At 34.0% G+C, this 18,947-nt stretch overlaps 1 protein-coding gene and 1 long non-coding RNA gene across 3 annotated transcripts; one reads left to right on the top strand and one right to left on the bottom strand.

Moving 5' to 3' along the window:
* Nucleotides 1–1,954: 1,954 nt before the first annotated feature.
* LOC127719919 (uncharacterized) lies at nucleotides 1,955–11,654 on the bottom strand. 2 transcript variants are annotated; one of them, XM_052226290.1, is made up of 3 exons: nucleotides 11,538–11,654; nucleotides 7,888–7,922; nucleotides 1,955–3,817 (listed from the first exon to the last, which is right to left on the bottom strand). In XM_052226290.1, exons 2-3 carry the CDS (start codon nucleotides 7,918–7,920, stop codon nucleotides 2,402–2,404), a joined length of 1,449 nt encoding a protein of 482 aa, XP_052082250.1. In that variant the 5' UTR covers nucleotides 7,921–7,922; nucleotides 11,538–11,654; the 3' UTR covers nucleotides 1,955–2,401. The 2 variants fall into 2 exon arrangements, with proteins under 2 accessions (XP_052082250.1, XP_052082249.1); XM_052226289.1 differs by lacking the exon at nucleotides 11,538–11,654 and adding an exon at nucleotides 9,592–9,733.
* LOC127719938 (uncharacterized) lies at nucleotides 7,931–10,451 on the top strand. Its single transcript, XR_007990564.1, has 2 exons — nucleotides 7,931–8,437; nucleotides 9,727–10,451. It is a non-coding gene; the product is annotated as an uncharacterized LOC127719938 (long non-coding RNA).
* Nucleotides 11,655–18,947: the final 7,293 nt, after the last annotated feature.

Here is an 18,947-nt window from a genome sequence, read left to right as displayed (position 1 = left end):
AGCTCAAACAGATCAAACAAATGGATTACAACTGTCATATTCCTGACTTGGTACAGGCATTTTTTATATAAAAAATGGTGGATTAAACCTGGTTTTATAGCTAGCTAAACCTCTCACTTGTATGACAGTCGCATAAAATTCCATTTTATTGACAACGATGTGTGAACAAAACAAACAGACATAATAGGTAAAAATGTCAAAAATAGGGGTACAACAGTCAACATTGTGTTATAATCTTAATCACTATAAAAACAAACAAATATGTTAACAAAGAAAAACAAAAAGGCATATAGACAAAGCACATTAGCAAAAACGAAAGAGAAGAATAAAAAAATTAACCATAGCACAATAACACAAAGACGGGATGTATAAGTACCAAGCCACGTCAAATAGATATTACCAAATATAGACTAAACAGTAAAAGTAATAATTTAAAAAGACAAATAAAAAAATACTATAACACGTTATTAAGATGATAAACAACGTCAGTACCTTGAATCTATTTTTCAAGACCATCATGTATTATTTATGAAGTTGATACGGAATATTTATCAACAAGGTCTTGGTATCTTCCGATGAACTTTTTTTAGAAAAAGGACTAGACGTTCTTTGACATACCCCTGGTTCATCAACTGTCTGCTCAGGCACTGGTGACGTTTTACAAAGTCTGAGTAGCAGCTGCAAGTGTTGACTGCTGTACCCCTATTTTGACATTTTACCTTTTATGTCTGTTTGTTTTATTCGCGCATCGTTGTCAATATAATGGATTGTGATGCGACTGCCATACAAGTGAGAGGTTTAGCGCTATAAAAGCAGGTTCAATCCACCATTTTCTACATAAGAAAATGCCTGTACCAAGTCAGGAATATTCCTTTTTTGTGAAAATGAAAATTTTGTTGAATAGATAGGGATTTTGAATTGGTGGTCTGACACGGATGCATGGACTCGATATTATATATCAACATTTTGTGTGTATTGTTGTTTAGACGTCATATAATTAACCATCGAGATGACCTCCGAAGACTGCCGACGGTCATATAAACCGACATAAAAATAAATATAAATAGATGGCGACCACGTGGAATTGGTCTGTTGGATTTCAATATTGTAGGTTAAAAAGGTATGTTTATCGTTTTACCTGTATAAGAATGAGTTTTTGTCGAGTCAGTCAACCAAATGATTCATCCCTGTTTCGCTTTTAATGTTGACATTCTTTTCCTTTTCATAGTTAAAGACATGCGAAACCCATCACAAGCCAAGGGGTTAAATTGAACTCGCAAGTGAATAATTCATCTGCAATATTTCTAAGATTATTGAGTAGAGTATACATGCTGCGCCTTTCATCCCATCAAGTAACATGTAGAACAAAAAAAAATAATGTTGACCATGTCCTCGTCCTACATTGATTGTTAATTGCCGTTTAGATGTAGATATTGCGTGCAAATTCGGGACAATAACTGTACATGTGATATGAATATACCATATTTTGTACTATACCCTATTTTGTACTATACCGAAACAGAGTAAGTCAATTATTTAAAGTGCAAGATCATGGCGTAACAGTTTGCAGGAATTCACGTTGTAACTGCAAGTAATTTGCTTTTTTGGTATTTCAACATTCCAGGAAAGTTATTTTGAAACTGCTACGGCGAATTACTGAAACACAGAGTACTTTAAAACAAAATCATTCATTATATATCTTTTTAGTTTTTGTGTCAGTGTCTGCTGTTTCAATGTAATTTATGACTTTACAGTTATAAACGAAAAACTCCTTGGTGTAAATGAAATATTTCATGTGGAAATCATCTATAGCTCTCGTTTAATATACTGAAACCAAGTATAACACATGTTTTCTAATTAAGCGTACATCATGAATGTTATTCCTGAAGCACTTGATTTGCGCATGAAAATACAAATTATCAATCTAACACTGTAGTATTTGTCTCATCGGTACTAACTTTAATTTTGTTTTTAATACTTTGAAACATAACTAATTTTGTATTGTTTTACAGCTATTCAAACTTATTGGCATTTTATATTGCATTTAAACCTTGTGCCATGTGTACATTTAAAAGAGTGCGGAAAAGTAACAAGATCTTGACTTAACAATTTCTTGATCTGCTCGCGGCCGGATTGCAAGGCGTCCGGTGGCAATGTGAACTGTATGAATGCTCCTCATGTTCACAAAGATGGGCATCACTGTTGAAGGCCGTGCGGTGACCTATATTTGTTAATTTCTGTGTCATTTGGTCTCATGTGAAGAGTTGTCTCTTTAGGAATCATACCACATCTTCTTATCTTTCTATATAATATTCTACTTCTTCTGATTTCCTAATAAGATAATTTATTCATTTGTTAAAAAATTTTGAACATAAATGATTCTCAGTATACAAAAACACCGTTAAAGCTTACTGCAATTTATTAAAAGCTGCCTTAATGAACTTGTGAATAAATCTGTCGTCTGCTTAGAAGTGTAACTATTACAATAGCCTGCCACCATTTTTAATGAGCCATTAAACGTAAGAAACCCTGTACAAAACACTGGCATGTCATCCACTGTGACATTTGTCCATGGAATGAAGTCCTCTAGCTGAATTTCATGTTTGCACGTTTCCGGAATAATATCATCAAGACTGCCCATGTTTGAAATAGACAACACAAATGGCGACTTTCCAATTTCCGGTTCATTGTGTATTTCTGATGGAACGTCTCGCAGTAACACTTTCATTGGTTCCCCGGTAGCTAGACTCTGGTCAAGTCGTGTCTGGCATTGTTGAGCTATGGACCAAAAGTTTCCCTTGGATTTTAGGTCTAAAAGATTCATCTCAACTAGAAATGGTAGGTGTATTGCCCCGACGCTTCCAAACGACTGTTTAATTCTGTCATCTACAATGTATCTTGTTAAGTCAACCATTATTTCTACGGGGACAACAAATCTGCTGGAACTTGGTGGGAGTGCTGTTTGAATAAGCTGTGTAAACGAAACAGTCATGGCTGCAACTATTGCAGACGTTATTTTAACGTTATGGTGTTTACATTGTCGAAAAAATGATCTCGAGTCCGTCTCGTTTAGTTGTACGGGGCATATTGCTGTTGAGAGATTTCTTTTCTGTAGTTCGGCGATTTCGGAATTAAATGCTGCATTGTATGTGTCTATTGCACATGTTGGCCATTTTGTACTATCGTTTGTCTGAGATACTTTCCTTACAAAATCTAATGGTATAACATGTTCAATCGATGGACATAGATGGCGCTTGTATATTGGAGCTGTAGGCAGTACTCTCTGTGAGTGAAGAATGTTTCTGGTCAAGCTCTGAACGATTGTATGAATTTGATGGAAATCTGATATTGCATGATGAAAAATGAAGAAGAAATGGAATGGATATTGCAATGCATTTTCACCATGCTTAGTTGGATTCTTCAACCATGTAAATTTCCAAAGAGGACCCCGACTAAAATCGAATTTATGTAATCGTTCTTGATTCAGTATTGTTTCGTTAGTGTTTGTGTATTTTTCATGGATGGAAACGGGCATGCGTTTCCTTTCAACAAATTTGTATGAATGACGGCCAGTTTGGACAATTGTTAACCGCAAAGCTGCAAATTCGTCCACAAGTGTAAACAATGCCTCCTTAACGTGATGACGCGTTACAGGATGTTTTGTCGACATTTTAAAGTATACTGGACAGACATCAATTTCTCGGCAGGTATACGTGTGGTACATTGTTTCTAATAATCCCAGTGTCCTTGACCTTTGAGAGTTTGTTTGTGTGTACGGAAGTAGGTTCTCCTCTGACATAGTCTGACATGCCACTACCTGAAATCAAACGAAACATTAATACATGTAACTACACTCTTAGACGTAAACGATGTTTATAGGTTACAGGACTTGATATCAATCATTGTAAATTTTTTTTGTAAAATATTTAAGTTATCGTGTTTAGAATTATTTATATTGAGGAAGTTGGCTTAAATTATTTCCTTAACGAGAACGGTATCAAATGATTTATTTCAAAATATGTATATACACAATACGAAAACGTTCAGCTTCTGAGAAACTACTCAGCCAAATTGAACAGGACGGAATGTTCTTTCAGTTTTTTGTTTGTTTTTTTTTTAACGTGTAATATTTCGAAAGGAAATTCAACATGACTGCCTGGACCAACTATGGATTCCGATTGACATGTGTTTTTTCTCGACATGGCATTTTATTACCGATCCAAAATCCAAAATGACCGCCACACTGTCTCTCCTTAGAAATTGTTTTAGAGATTAAAGTTAAATGGGCTTACAACATGGCATATATATTACTAAGTTGGTGAACATAATTTTAGAGTGGGTTTTTTTGGCATTAGAAATTTAGATCACAAGCGCAAATTATGGGTTTTGATGGACTGAAACTTCGAATATGTTCTTACAAAAAACCACTGAGCCAATTGAATAGCTAGATACACATTCTTTATTTTTATTTTTTTTTTGTTTCTTTTGGGGGGGAGGGGTGGGGAGGGGAGAGCTTTTCCAACTTCATACTTTTGTTGCCGATTTGAATTCCAAAATTGTCGGTCACAGCGAAATTCATACAACACAGAAGTTCACAAAATTGTATGGATATTTCTGGTAAACGTGGAGTACTGTACACAAAATTTCATTATCAAGAATTCTAAATTTGACACTTCAGAACACAGGAGGTAAACTTTAAGGGAACGACCATTTAACTGCAAAGAGGGGGGGGGGGGGTTATGGTTTTTTCTTAAAAATGTATTCTGATCCCCAATTTGATGAAAAAAATATTGAGGTCAAGCAGATGACAAAATAAAATATTATGAATCCAGATTTTCCCCATACCTTATAGTGTTAAATTTTGAATAAAATAATTTGATTGATAGCGTCGAAAAACTAAAAAAAAATGTTCGAGATTTGCGCAAAAAAAAAATCTGTCTCAGACAAAAAACCATAACCCCCCCCCCCTACTTGAAGTTAAATGGTTGCTTCCTAAATGTTTTCTTTTTAATGCTTTACAATTGGTTATACTGCATAAGTATCGAGTATATTATGACCTGAAAATTTTTCGTTTCTAAAAGAATGTCGAGTGAACTTATCGCAACAGATAAAGAATACAAACAAAGTGTGAAGAATTAATTAAGGTAACGAGGATGCACCAGTAATCTACATTTTTTCTTCGATCAGCTGCAGAAGTCGACGTTTCAAATCACCAAATACCAATTTTTCCTAATTATTTGTATTTATTTTCAGACTGTGTGATTAAATATATATGTAACATTGTCATGGTTGATTGTTGTTTACCTATCGTCCAGTGGCAAATAGTTCAAGCATATTCACGACGAGAAAGATGTCTTGAATATCTATAATAGTTAGGCTAAGCACTCGGTATAAAATAAGTAGTAAAGCTTGGCAAGCAACGCATAATATATCTGTTTTTTCTGCCTCGTATACAAAATATGTATATTATATTTTTCGAGATATTGGACATGTATTGTCTTTATAGATGATCAATTGATTCGTGACTAAAATTGAATTACTACCTTGTCAAACTTATTGTTCGCAAAAATTGAAGTAAATCCAAATTAAAACATATATTGGTGAAAAGCAGTAATTGAGAGCAATATCTTTGAAATACTCCCTATGCTGCCTTATATATAAACACACTAGCTTAGATGGTTTTGGCTTTAAAACAAGACAAGGCTTAAAAGAGACCAGGTTTAAACGACGAGGTCATAAACAGAATTATATTTCGAATATCCATTAAAAAATGCTTGGCGTTGCAACAATGGCGTCGGATAATTATCAATTTATCAATAATCGAATTCAGATTTCAAGACAATAGAATACAGAATGGAATCGGGGAATGTGTCAAAGAGACAGCAACCCTACAAAGAGCAAAAAAAAAACAAAGTCCACCAATGGGTCATCAACGCAGCGAGAAAATCCTGCACCCAGAGACGGTCTTCAGCTGGTCCCTAAACAATAATGTATCCTAGTTCAGCGAAATGGACGCCACACTTAACTCCGAAACATGCAAATGAACCAAAATTTAAAAAAAACACACAAGACTACAAAGGCTATAGATTCCTGACTCGGGACAGGCGCAAAAATGGGGCATGTTTTGTGTGTGATATCTCAACCCCCCACCCCCCCCCCCCCCTTTTTCCCCTTTTGAATAAACAAATACAGTTACATGGTAATACGAACAGTAAAAATCTAATTTGAATTAATTATAAAAGTATGATTATATAAAGTAATTGCTCAATCATTTTTTACTCCCGTAGTTGACATGGCGGTTACAACGTTACATTTGCTACAATAACGCATTTTATCATAATGAACGTCTGGTCGGAAAAGAGAAATTATATCCGATACACAGGCCGAGGAATCTTGGTTTTTCTTAACTTAAAGTTAAATTCGGATCTATCACAACTCGCGTGCTCGTATATATTCTCATATCAGGATAACGAAATAGGAGATCTATATTTTATTTAGATCGGTAGATTGGTAGACAAATAGACACATTCTATATGTTCATGTCCGAAGCCAGGAGCCTGTAATTGAGTGGGTGTCGTTTTCTGCTGTTTCTCATATTTATTTTTCGTTTATTTTGTTTTGCACAGTTTGATCTTATGTTGTATCGTTACTCCACTGTCCCAGGTTAGGGGGAGGGTTGGCGCCTTCAATCTAGTTTAACCCAGCCACATTCTGTATGTGCCTGTCCAAAGTCAGGAGCCTGTATTTCCGTGGTTGTCGTTTGTTGCTGTATATCATATTTGTTTTTCGTTATTTGTTTTGTACATAAATCAGGCCGTTAGTTTTCTTGTTTGAATTGTTTTACATTTGTCATTTCGGGGCCTTTTATAGCTGACTATGCAATATGGGTTTTGCTCATTGTTGAAGGCCGTACGGTGACCTATAGCTGTAAACTTCTTTGTCATTTGGTCTCTGGTGGAGAGTTGTCTCATTGGCAATCATACCACGTCTTCTTATTTTTAAATCAACTCTCAAGTTACATCACCAAAACAATGAATTCGTCTTTTAATTCAAAGTGAATGTTAAAATAGGTAAAATATACCACATATATATTCATTTAGTTAATTTGCCTTTTCAGAATCTAAAGAACTGTGGGTTATTGCATTGTTCGTACCCCAAAATTGAAAATAACGTCACTCCATAGGTCAGACTAACATTGTTAAAACGGTGATTTGTCTTTCATTGCATTGTCTAAAAATTATCTTCTAATTCGATCCTACTATTTTCGAATGCATCAGCTCTTCGACCGGTGGATAAGGTTTTGGATTTTCACATGTTTTGGCTTTGAGCATCACTGAAAAGACGTTAATTGTCGAAATGCACATATTGCAGTGGCTGATTCAGGGTGAGTGTGAGTAGAGGGCGAACCTTACTCCCCCCCCCCCTCCCCCCACACACACACACACTTTAAAATCGGGAAAGATTTACTTTTTTGGCATATTAACATCGTCCATATATCTCTCATTTTCGCGAAATACGCCCCCTTTCAAAAATCCTGAATTCGCCACTGTATTGTACATTTTAGTGTATTTATAAGGAAACATTTTGTGTTAACCCTATAAAAAAATGAATAAGCATTATTTTGTATTAAAACCCTTTAAAAATGAATAATTATTATTTTGTATCAAAACCCTTTAAAATAACGAATAAGCGTTATGTGTTAAAACCTCCAAAAAATTAATGAAATTGACCTTGTTGTATTTACGTAATCACGTTCAGATTCAACTTGTTCAATATTAATAAATTGAATCTTTTTAACTTTAAAAGGCAACCAAATAACTAACAGTCCCATATTGATAATAAGTTGTGTATTTTAAAAGTAGTTGTTTAAATAAATACAAGACTAACCTGTTTGTTTACAACAGTCTTTTGATCCTCCATGTCTGCAATACACAAAGTAAGCGATTAAATATCGGAATTTGCAGTTGATGAATTACTCAAAAGTAAAAATCTTTTTGTAGTTCTATCAATAACATGTGTTATTTATTACGATAGTGTCTACCGATATAGTGTATTACACAAAGTTTCTCGTCACAGTTTGCTCAAGAATAAGCAAGGTATTGTCCAGGTAGTCTTTTAAACCACTGGTTAAAAACAATGTTGTTTCACGAGCCTAAGGCTTGAATGGTTTTAAATAAAATATGATAAAACGTTAAAAAAAAATGTTAGGCGATCATCTTTAAAGATTAAGTCATCACTTAATTACTAAACTATTCCGCAATTTTAGCAATTTGACCTTAATTTTGGCGAACTCTTATGAAAATACATTTTATCTTGCTATTCTAATTGAATATCTCGTAGGAAATGGATTAACATCGTTTAGATAATTAAATGTAGATCTACTACGTTCAGACGGAAGAACCTGAAGGCTTTAACATGGTACAATGAACACAAAAATGTAAATTTACTTCAATAGATCAAGTAAGATTATAATTTAATGCTCTTAACTTTACAGATTTAAAAAATGAAAGAATACGTTCATCATATGTAAAGGACTGTTATTTAGTCTCACTAAGGAATTTAGATATTCTCTGTGAAAGTGTGGTACATTTCATTTCCTATATAATAAATATTTTTCCGTTCATGAAATGAACTCGGTTATTTTCGTATGCCTTTTATTAGATCAATTACACCTTTCATGCGTAGAAGGGTGATCTAAATTAATGATCAACAATTATCATATTTTATCAAAACTACTGCTCTTTGATTATCGGAAAAAAATTGAAATTTATTTGTGCGACCTACTGAAGAAAAGCGAGGTTCGCCGAACCATTCAACTGCTCTTAGCTATAACAAAAGAATTAAAGAACAAGTTAAATTCTAAAAGGGGGAAGTCCATAACACTTGACAAAATCAAACGCTCGACTATATCAACCAGTGGAACGATTGAAAAACAACTGGCATGTTCTTGACTTGGTATACAGGTATTTTCCTAAGAAAATGGTGTTTTTTTTAGCTAGCTAAACCTCCCACTTGTATGACAGTTATTGATTCCGCTATATTGACAAAATTGGGCGAGCAACCCAAAAAGACAATAGGATAACGTGACCAGAATCAGGATCCAGCTGTCAAAACTGTGGAAACATACTTCACAGACATACAACACAACTGACTTAAAATTTAAAAATATTTTTTTCAACGGTGTCAGTACAGTTTTAGACTGCAAGTAATTATTACCACTCAAATGCTTAGGTCTCAATTTGTCGTCGTTGTTACTGCTATTAAATCAACTTTGACACGGACCGCGATAAGGACACCAAAACACGATATTCGTATACGAATACTTGTATTTGTAAAGTTAACTGCAGAATAGAACAAATTGAATGTTTTAAAAAAAACGCTTGTTAGTTCGTATGATCTGTTTACGAAATATTTTCAGAACATTTATTTTCTGTTGCAAAACTTATAATTCGAATGAAAATAAATGTTGGGTTTAAAACAAAATGTTAAACGTTGTACTATATTACTGAATAGTTTAATCACATTTGAAAAAAAAAAACAATTAATAAGAACCTTAAAAGCAAGACAAAAAATTACAAAGAATATACGTACTGTTTTCACGTGTTCTGAACAAATGAATGTGTTTTCTACGAAAATGAAATATTAAAGGGAAGAAAACACCACGCACAGTTCCACTAAGTGAATACACATCCATAATAATTAATAATTTAACAATACTTTTTACAGGAGTATCAGTTCCGGAGTTAGTGAAGTGCTATTACCGGTGTATATCGTACATATCATTTCACAAAACAGTATACATGGCTAAAAAAAACTGTACAGAAGCAAGCTTATGTGCTTTTTTTAATTTGCAAAGATATTGAAATAGACATTTAAATTTACTTGAAGATATAATAAAGATACATGTTGAATTTTACCTAATGTTAGACAAGTTTGTTCAGTTGGAAATTTAGATTTAAATCTTACATCATATACAAGATGAAAAAGATTGTCTGCAGATTAACTTGAAATGTATTTAAAAATATATCTATAGAATTACATTAACCTGAATAGTTTCTAGTGAAATCTAACCACGAATTGAAAAAAATAACAAATGCTATTACTTTACTCTAGGACTGGCAAAACCAGAAAATACCGTATATAAAGTTGTGATGTGGCGGTTGATCTCCCTCTTACAATTTTATTTTCAATTTGATATATATAAATATATATTGTAATAATTTTTGTTGGCGGAAAGATTGCATCGAAAATTAAAATTCGCTGACACAGCAATTCATATTAAACCACATACATGTCGTTAATAACATGTCAAGGGATATCCTGATTTAATTTGGGTTTTATGTTGTAAAAAAGATGCATTTTTAACGTTTTATAAGTATACAAGCCAGTAGTTAATAAAATATTTTGAGTTTACTGTCTGAAAACTATTTTCAAATCGGTAATCATCATCTTGTCATGTTTTACTTGTTACTGTGGTACCACGGTCAGCTCTCAGTGTCAATCCTCTGGACTTATGGAACCATTGTTCAGAGGAAAAGAATTATTTAAATTGTTAATAGAATGTCCGGGGAAAATGCATACCACTGCAGATAAACAAACACAAAACGAACAGACGACATTAACTCATGAGCTCATTAGATATCACAATTACAGAGAAAACTTGAGGCCAACCTTGGTAACAAACAGCTATCATCTCGGATATTGGACATGACTATCACTGCCTTTTCATGCCAGCTGCAATAACAAAAGATGAAACGGAAAAACTATCTTTTCCGCTTTAAGGGCCTCGATGTTATCAATTAAGACAAAATTATTTATCATAAAGTTGCCGAATCTAAAATACCTCCTTGCCTCAAAGATCAGTATGCTCCAATCGCCTCTTATACTTATGTTACACCTATTGGGGTCAAACGTTTTTAAAACCACAAATACATGTTCCAGAATATCAATATTGAAAAAAGTCTTAATGACCTACTTGTACTTTTTCAAGCTTGCATGCATATGTAATCCAGCTGGCTACTTTATAACTGGTGACCTTAACTTTGCCAACAACACTTTTTAAGAAAATGTGTAAGTCAATTGGCCAAAATACCGTGATCCTAAATAGATAAACCTTAAAAAAAACACAGCTTTAAAATGCTAATGAATACAGATGATAATACCAGATAAAAGGAAGACGTAGATACTATTACCGAAAGGGGCAAGACTGTAAGGTCGTTGATATAAATCAGAATCGAAAACTTAATGGATATATGAGCACTCGTGCTACATCTATCTAAAACGCTCCATATGTTTGGAAGCACTTATCCGACCTTTATGACAAATATATTGTTGTCCCCGCAGACAAAGCCCATAACTAATCGTATTTGTTTCTTTAAATTACATTATATACCCAGTTTATTTTGATGATAATGGATCTAGACATTTTAAATTCAGTCAAAGGTCTATTTTGTGTTCCTTTTGCAATTTCAAACAAGGATGAAGAAATATTACGATCAAAATTAATCGTAAGTTATACTGAAATGTTCATCACTTACCAGATTTACAATGAAACTACTTACTCAAAGGACGGAATTAATGAGGATTGGACATTTAAATAGTCCAAAGACCTGTTAGAAAACATGCTATCAAACCCCTCTACACGTGCAACAGTATAAAACATTTTTACTACACTTAACACAAGTATTTGTCATTCTAAACTTAAAGATAGATTGAAAGAATTTGTCCAACTTTGTTTCATGAGGAAGAATGGTTAATGCCGATTAAATATCTTGTTTGAGGAAGAACAAATCAAAGTTTGTAAAGAACTTCTCTGATTCTTACAAAACAGCTCTCTGAAACTGAAATCATCAAGATCATCTGATTTTACTATTTATTGACAAAATAGTTGTTACGTTTGGAGGACGTGTTTTTTAACATAAAATAGCATCTTATCAATTGAACTTGAAATAAAGGATATCACTGATTCAGTAACACCCCCTTCATATCGTGATTTACATATAAAAAATTGACGATGAAAGTCAACTGAGAAATTATTTTGCAAACAAGAAATTGACGATGAAGGCCGACTGAGAAATTATTTTGACAACAAAAGAGAAGATTTCAGTTTTCCCGTTTTGAACTTTCCATTTCTGTGTAGCCACATTCAAGCAGCGCCTGCATAATGAGTATGTATCCCCCAGTTGATACGATATTTCGAGGCTTTTTTCCTATCATGATTTCTTTTATAGAGGGTTGCTGCTTTAATTTTCAGTGTAATATGTAATGCTTTTTGAATTTACAATGTCTATGTCGTTTCCATCGTTCCATCGTCAACAGTCTTGTCTTGGAAAACTGCGCTTTAGTTTCATACTTTCTCAGTCGATAAAATTTTTGGGTTAAAAAATGCACATTAACGACGGTTTATGAATTTAATAATGTAAAAGTACTAGTACTTAGTTAAGAGTCATTTACAAACCCGCTATTGCGTGATGCCAAATTAATGAATAAGTTGCATCCGCATATTTTGTCAGGAGTAGCACAACGGGTAGAGCAAGAACAATCCGAACTGCTTACCCTTTCGGAGCATCTTAGTTCATCCCTGGATTTTGATGGGATTCATGTTGCTTAATCTTCAGGTTTTTACTCTTGTTATTTAAAAATTGTTAGGCTTATTGAACTGAGCAGATTTAATCCACACTATATGCTTTGAAAGTATCTTATCCGTGTCTCAATAGTTGCACACGACCTACCAACTTGAGAATAAGTATTATGCATGGTAATTTGAACCTAATAAGAAAACACAGTAGCATCTATCTGTACAGATCAACCTCAGTGTCTAATGACAGTTACCTGTACAGATCAACCTCAGTGTTATAGTGGTATCTATCTGTACAAATCAAGCGCAATGGCCCAGTGGCATTTACCTGTATAGATCAACCTCAGTAGACTTGTGGCATTTACCTGTACATATCAATCTCAGTGGTCTAGTGGCATCTATCTGTGCAGATCAATCTCAGTGGTCTAGTGGCGTCTATCTGTACAGATCAACCTCAGTGTTCTATTTGAGTTTACCTGTACAGATAGAGCTTAGTGGTCTGGTGGCATCTATCTGCAGAATACATGTACGATAAATGTCTGCAAGGTACATGTACTTGTATCAATTAGGTTAGGCTGGAATACACCTTAGAAAATGCCTTCCATCGCAATAAGAACGAAAGTTCGGTAAAAATAAGTTAATCATCCTTCTTTTATGCGATTATAATTTCTGTAGTTCCTTGTTAAGTTTTCGGTAACCATCACCACACATATAGTTCAATATCTCGATATATAGAGTTCATATAATTCGGAAAGTTCAACATCTGGATATATATATATATATATATATGGATCATAATATTTTCCGTCACCATCATAGCATATTCTTCATCAACTTCCGGAAAGTGCACAATTCTTTGTACAAGTGTCGGTCCATTCTATTTGCACAGTTCATATTATTTCTCTAAATTAGTTACACGGTTCATCATCTACTAGTGAATCCGGTCATCAACGTTGTAAGGTTTACAATCTATTCCCATTACGAAGTAGTTGACGTATCTAGATCTGGGTACATTTTTCTCGAGAGACTATTAGCATCGGTCTTTGGTTTAGTTTCATCCTTGATCAATGGCGCAAAGGGAGACATCTCATGGAAGCAGTAGCATCCGTCCCAACCAGCTGAGTTGACACCATTTTGTACCTATCGTCCGTGGCATTTAAACCAGAACTCACACTCCTCTTTTTGGCTAACCAAGATCTATTTCTAATATAATAACAGTACAAAAATATGGCTACTTCAAAGAAGATCGCACCTAAACCCACTGATAAACCTACTCCAATTTGGAAAAACTAAAACGTTTTCAATTTCTTTTCTTTTTTTTTTAATTTGTCAATTAGAGTATCGATAGTTTGTTTAATCGCCTTTAGTTCACTGGGTTATTCAAGCCTAGCAAAATTTAGTAAAACAATTTCTATGTATGAATCAATACGTTCTCTTAAATATCAAATTATCTGGTTAGAACAAAAAAAATGTCCTATACAACTTCTACAATTTTGAAAATCCTACAAAATAAAAACTAGATATGTGTATTTATACAAGACTTAAGATATACAAACATATATATATTTACAATAAGAAAAAATAATTCAAACATTTTATCTAACCCTACACCTACACAATAAATATTAAAATTTTTACTAAAAGTTATGTGTCACTAATTTTCGTTACCCATAGTAGTATGTTTACTTCTTTATTGTTTTTTTTTTACCTAATCTTATTATAACACTATTAATAGACATATCTATTTTCATCAATCTTGGAAAAAAAACTTCAGTTCCAGAGATAAAATATTAACTACATCTTGCGCAATTTGTTCATAACTCTATATTTCAAGAAAGATAAGAAGTTAGCAATATCCTTTAACTCTACGTTCCGCTATATAGATGATGTTCTCTCACTAGATAATACAAAATTTGGTGACTATGTTGAACGAATCTATCCCATCGAACTAGAGATAAAGGATACTACAGATACAGTTAAGTCTGCCTCATATCTTGACTTACATCTAGAAATTGACAATGAGGGTCGGTTGAAAACAAAACTTTACGACAAAAGAGATGATTTCAGCTTCCCAATTGTGAACTTTCCATTTCTATGTAGCAACATTCCAGCAGCGCCTGCATACGGAGTATATATCTCCCAATTGATACGATATTCCCGGGCTTGTGTTTCCTATCATGATTTCCTTGATAGAGGGTTGCTGCTCACAAGGAAGCTATTAAACCAAGAGTTCCAAATGGTGAAGTTGAAATCATCCCTTCGTAAATTTTACGGACGCCATCACGAGTTGGTTGACCGTTATGGAATAACCGTTTCACAGATGATATCGGATATGTTCCTTATGTCGTAACTACAATACCCTTCCCTTTTCACGAATGTAACTTACCGAATTAGACTATTTACCGGATTTGTAATAACATAAGCAACACGACGGGTGCCACATGTGGAGCAGAATCTGCTTACCCTTCCGGAGCACCTGAGATCACCCCCAGTTTTTTGTGGGGTTCGTGTTGCTTAGTTTTTAGTTTTCTATGTTGTGTCATCTGTACTATTATTTGTCTGTTTGTCTTTTTATTTTTGGCCATGGCGTTGTCAGTTTGTTTTCGATCTATGAGTTTGACTGTCCCTCTGGTATCTTTCGTCCCTCTTTCACTATCGGCAACAACGTTTACGGTGAGAAAAAACAATCTTTCCCGTTTATCTTTTAAATCATTTCTATTAATAGTAAATCGTATTTCTCATCAGAAAAAAATATTTCCCCTTAAATCTTTTAAATTATTTCTATCAATGGTATATTGTCTTCCTTATCAAAATATTCCTTTTTTTTATTCGCCTTAAAATTTAAGCAACCTATTTCCTTTCTAGTTATACATTTCAATATGTATATGTTGAAATTTTATTTATTCTAGTTCGTTTAGAACTTATCTAACATCTAAAAAAAAAATTCAAAGTTTTTGTTATGCTCATTTATAAACAATACACATTGTTAAGAACTTATCTAACATATAAAAAAAGAATTCACAAGTTTTTGTTTTGCTCATTTATAAACAATACACATTGTTAAGACCGACTTTTCTTAACTCCGAAATTAATTATTTTTCTTCTTCTTATTTTAATTTCTGTTGATAATCCTCATAAGTGTTTATGACAAGTATTTCAATTTTACTTTAATGCTAGTGTTCCTTTTATATCAATTATCCACTTTACTTAGATTTTTTTTAATTATACTTGAAGTTCAAATATGTCTCTCATTTGTTACAAATATCAATCTAAATGTACCACAAAAATACTGTAAATCCTTTAGGGCAAAACATATCAATTTTAATCATTTATGTGCTATTTTCTGAAGACAATTCTCTCTTATTCTTTTAAAATTATGTGATAAAGGTGTAATTTAACACCATACAAAAACCTGCACCATTTTCATTATTTAACATCATTTATGTTAATCATCAGAAGAAGGGGTTGGATTTTAAAAATATAGACTATTAGTTTTCTCTAAACAAACCTGCTTAAACACTACCCAACTGCGTAAACCATAATCAACAATGGCTATAACATCGCAAACATGTAACCACAATGTACCCTTAACTTCAATTACAAAAGGTTCTATTCAACCTTCATATATACCGGTGCTTAACTAACTTTACATACGATTATGTTTTAGAATTATTGAATGTATCTTTAGAAAACAACTCAAATCAATTAGGTTAGGCTGGAATACACATTAGAAAATATTGTTCTAGTGGTATATATCTGTACAGGTCAACCTCAGTGTTCCAGTGGCATTTACCTGTACAGATAGAGCTGAGTGGTCTGGTGGTATTTATCTGAAAAGAACAAGCTTAATTATTGGTCTCTTGGCATCTAACTGTACAGATCAACCTCAGTAGTCTTGTGGCATTTACCTGTACAGATCAACTTCAGTGTCCGAGTGACATCAATCTGTAGAGATCAACCTCAGTGGTCCAGTGGCATCTATCTGTACAGATCAAGCTGAGTGGTCCCGTGGTATCAATCTGTACAGATCAACCTCAGAGGCACAGGGGTCATGTTTCTGTATAGGTCGAAGTCAGTGGTCTACTGGCATATATCTGTACAGGTCGACTTTAGTTGTCTACTGGCGTCTATCAGTAAAGATCAACCTCAGTGGTGTTTTGGCATATATCTGTACAGATCAACCTCAGTGGTCCAGTGGCATCTATATGTACAGGTCGACCTCAGTAGCCAAGTGGCTTTTACCTGTGCAGATCGACCTCAGTGATCTAGTTGTATCTTATCTGTACCGATCAACCTCAATGGTCTAGAAAGACCAACCTCAGTGGCTCAGTGGTATATATCTACATGTCAACCTCAGTGGCCCAGTGGTATATATCTACACGCCAACCTCAGTAATCTAGTGGTATCTATCTATACCGATTGACCTCAATGGTCTAGACAGATCAACCTCAGTGATCCAGTTATATATATCTACACGTCAACCTCAGTGATCCAATGATATATATCTACACGTCAACCTCAGTGATCCAGTGGTATATATCTACACGTCAACCTCAGTTGTCTAGACAGATCAACCTAAATGGTCTAGACAGATCAACCTCAGTGGCCCAGTGGTATATATCTACACGTCAACCTCTGTGATCTAGTGTTATCTATCTGTACCGATCAACATCAATGGTCTAGACAGATCAACCTCAGTGATCCAGTGGTATATATCTACACGTTAACCTTAGTGATCCAGTGGTATATATCTACACGTCAACCTCAGTGATCCAGTGGTATATATCTACACGTCAACCTCAGTGGTCTAGTGGTATCTATCTGTACCGATCAACCTTAATGGTCTAGACAAATCAACCTCCGTGGTCTAGTGGTATCTACATTGTATCTGTACCGATCAAACTAAGTGGTCAAGACAGATCAACCTCAGTGGTCTAGACAGATCAACCTCAGTGGTCTAGTGGTATCTATCTACACGTCAACCTCAGTGGTCTAGTGGCAACTATCTTTACAGATCAGCAATAGTGGAACAGGTGGCATCTTCCTGCACAAATCAACTTCAGTGGCCCAGTGATAGCTACCTGTCCAGATCATTGACCATAACATCTACAGTACAGATTCAGGAATAAAACAAATGTAAATATGCACTGCATTTTGCGATCTATATTACTTGTGTCAGTTAGTAATCGAAGGTCGGTTTCTGAGATGCACTTGAAATGCATTTGAGTGTCGCTAAATTGAGAAAACAAATTTAAATAGCGCGTAAATTCATGACAAATTTGAAGTCCTCTATGTACCTCTATTATACTCCGATCCTATGTGTCTTATTTATACACATGTTTTTCTTTTAAAAAAAATCTGTGTTAATGGCAAATCTTTGACATTCGTTTTCAATTTTTTCACAATGTGTCTGAACAAAACCTTTTTTTTTTAGTTTTGTTTTTAAACTGTATTCAATCTCTAGATGTGTTTTGTGTTGTATTGCTGTGTCATCCCGTATCTCCTTTCAATCAGGACGTTAAGCAAACAACGACCGATCAACCAATACGATCTTTTGTATAACTTGATCATGCTATATCCATGATATCCAGCATCGTCATTAATTTGGTATTCTTTCATACGTTATTACATTTCCGATGCACCGGTCCATCAGTATAAGAGTTTTTCTTTTCCTTATCTTTTTTGTCAACAAACACACTGTTTTTCATAGTACGGCTTTGAACACAAATTTTGTAATGATCAACCCTTACGAAAGGTATATAAAATTATGACTGATCACCAAGGGTACATTCGTTATTTACATCAGTGTATTAAACTGTTTCTTTGAGTCGAAGATGATGAAATAAGTAGTTTGGGGGAAAGAGGGGGGGTGTCTAATTTTTATTATTCGTGGGTTGCTACATGAAAAATATGCGACTTTGTAATAATGTCCGTATATAGTACTTATATAGATAGATAGATATTTTTTTTTTCCAATAGAGGACCCAGTATGGGCATAATCAGTACAGTGATTTTATTTTTATATTAAACAATTGCAATATAGACAATACACAAGAATTACAACTCAAACATGAAATATAAATATATATGTATAGCACAATATACGACATCAACAACTTACTAAGCATAGATTCTGTATTGTGTCTTTGTAATTGAGCATTCACAATCAGGATATGAACCTCGCTTTAAAAAGTAATAATTTAATTTTGGATGTAACGCGTCTGCTGATTGGCTGACGTTGTTTTGTTTATCAGCTCATAGACATAATTTAGTCATGTGACCGTGACTTCATCAACGTTTTTTCATTGTTTACTCCGGTTTAAAATGGAATTTAGAATTAAATTATAAGAAATAACTGTAATATTTTATC

This window comes from Mytilus californianus, unplaced genomic scaffold (genome assembly GCF_021869535.1).
Source record: "Mytilus californianus isolate M0D057914Y unplaced genomic scaffold, xbMytCali1.0.p SCAF_11, whole genome shotgun sequence".
Taxonomy (NCBI): Eukaryota; Metazoa; Mollusca; class Bivalvia; order Mytilida; family Mytilidae; genus Mytilus; species Mytilus californianus.
This window is presented reverse-complemented; position numbering and strand designations above follow the sequence as displayed.

Coding starts and splice junctions, on each gene's coding strand:
- LOC127719919 (XM_052226289.1), bottom strand. CDS start 9,694: ATGGATGTGTATTCACTTAGTGGAACTGTGCGTGGTGTTTTCTTCCCT. Junction 7,923..9,591: donor GTTCAGAACACGTGAAAACA/GTACGTATATTC, acceptor TGTGTATTGCAG/ACATGGAGGATCAAAAGACT. Junction 3,818..7,887: donor AGACTGTTGTAAACAAACAG/GTTAGTCTTGTA, acceptor GTTTGATTTCAG/GTAGTGGCATGTCAGACTAT.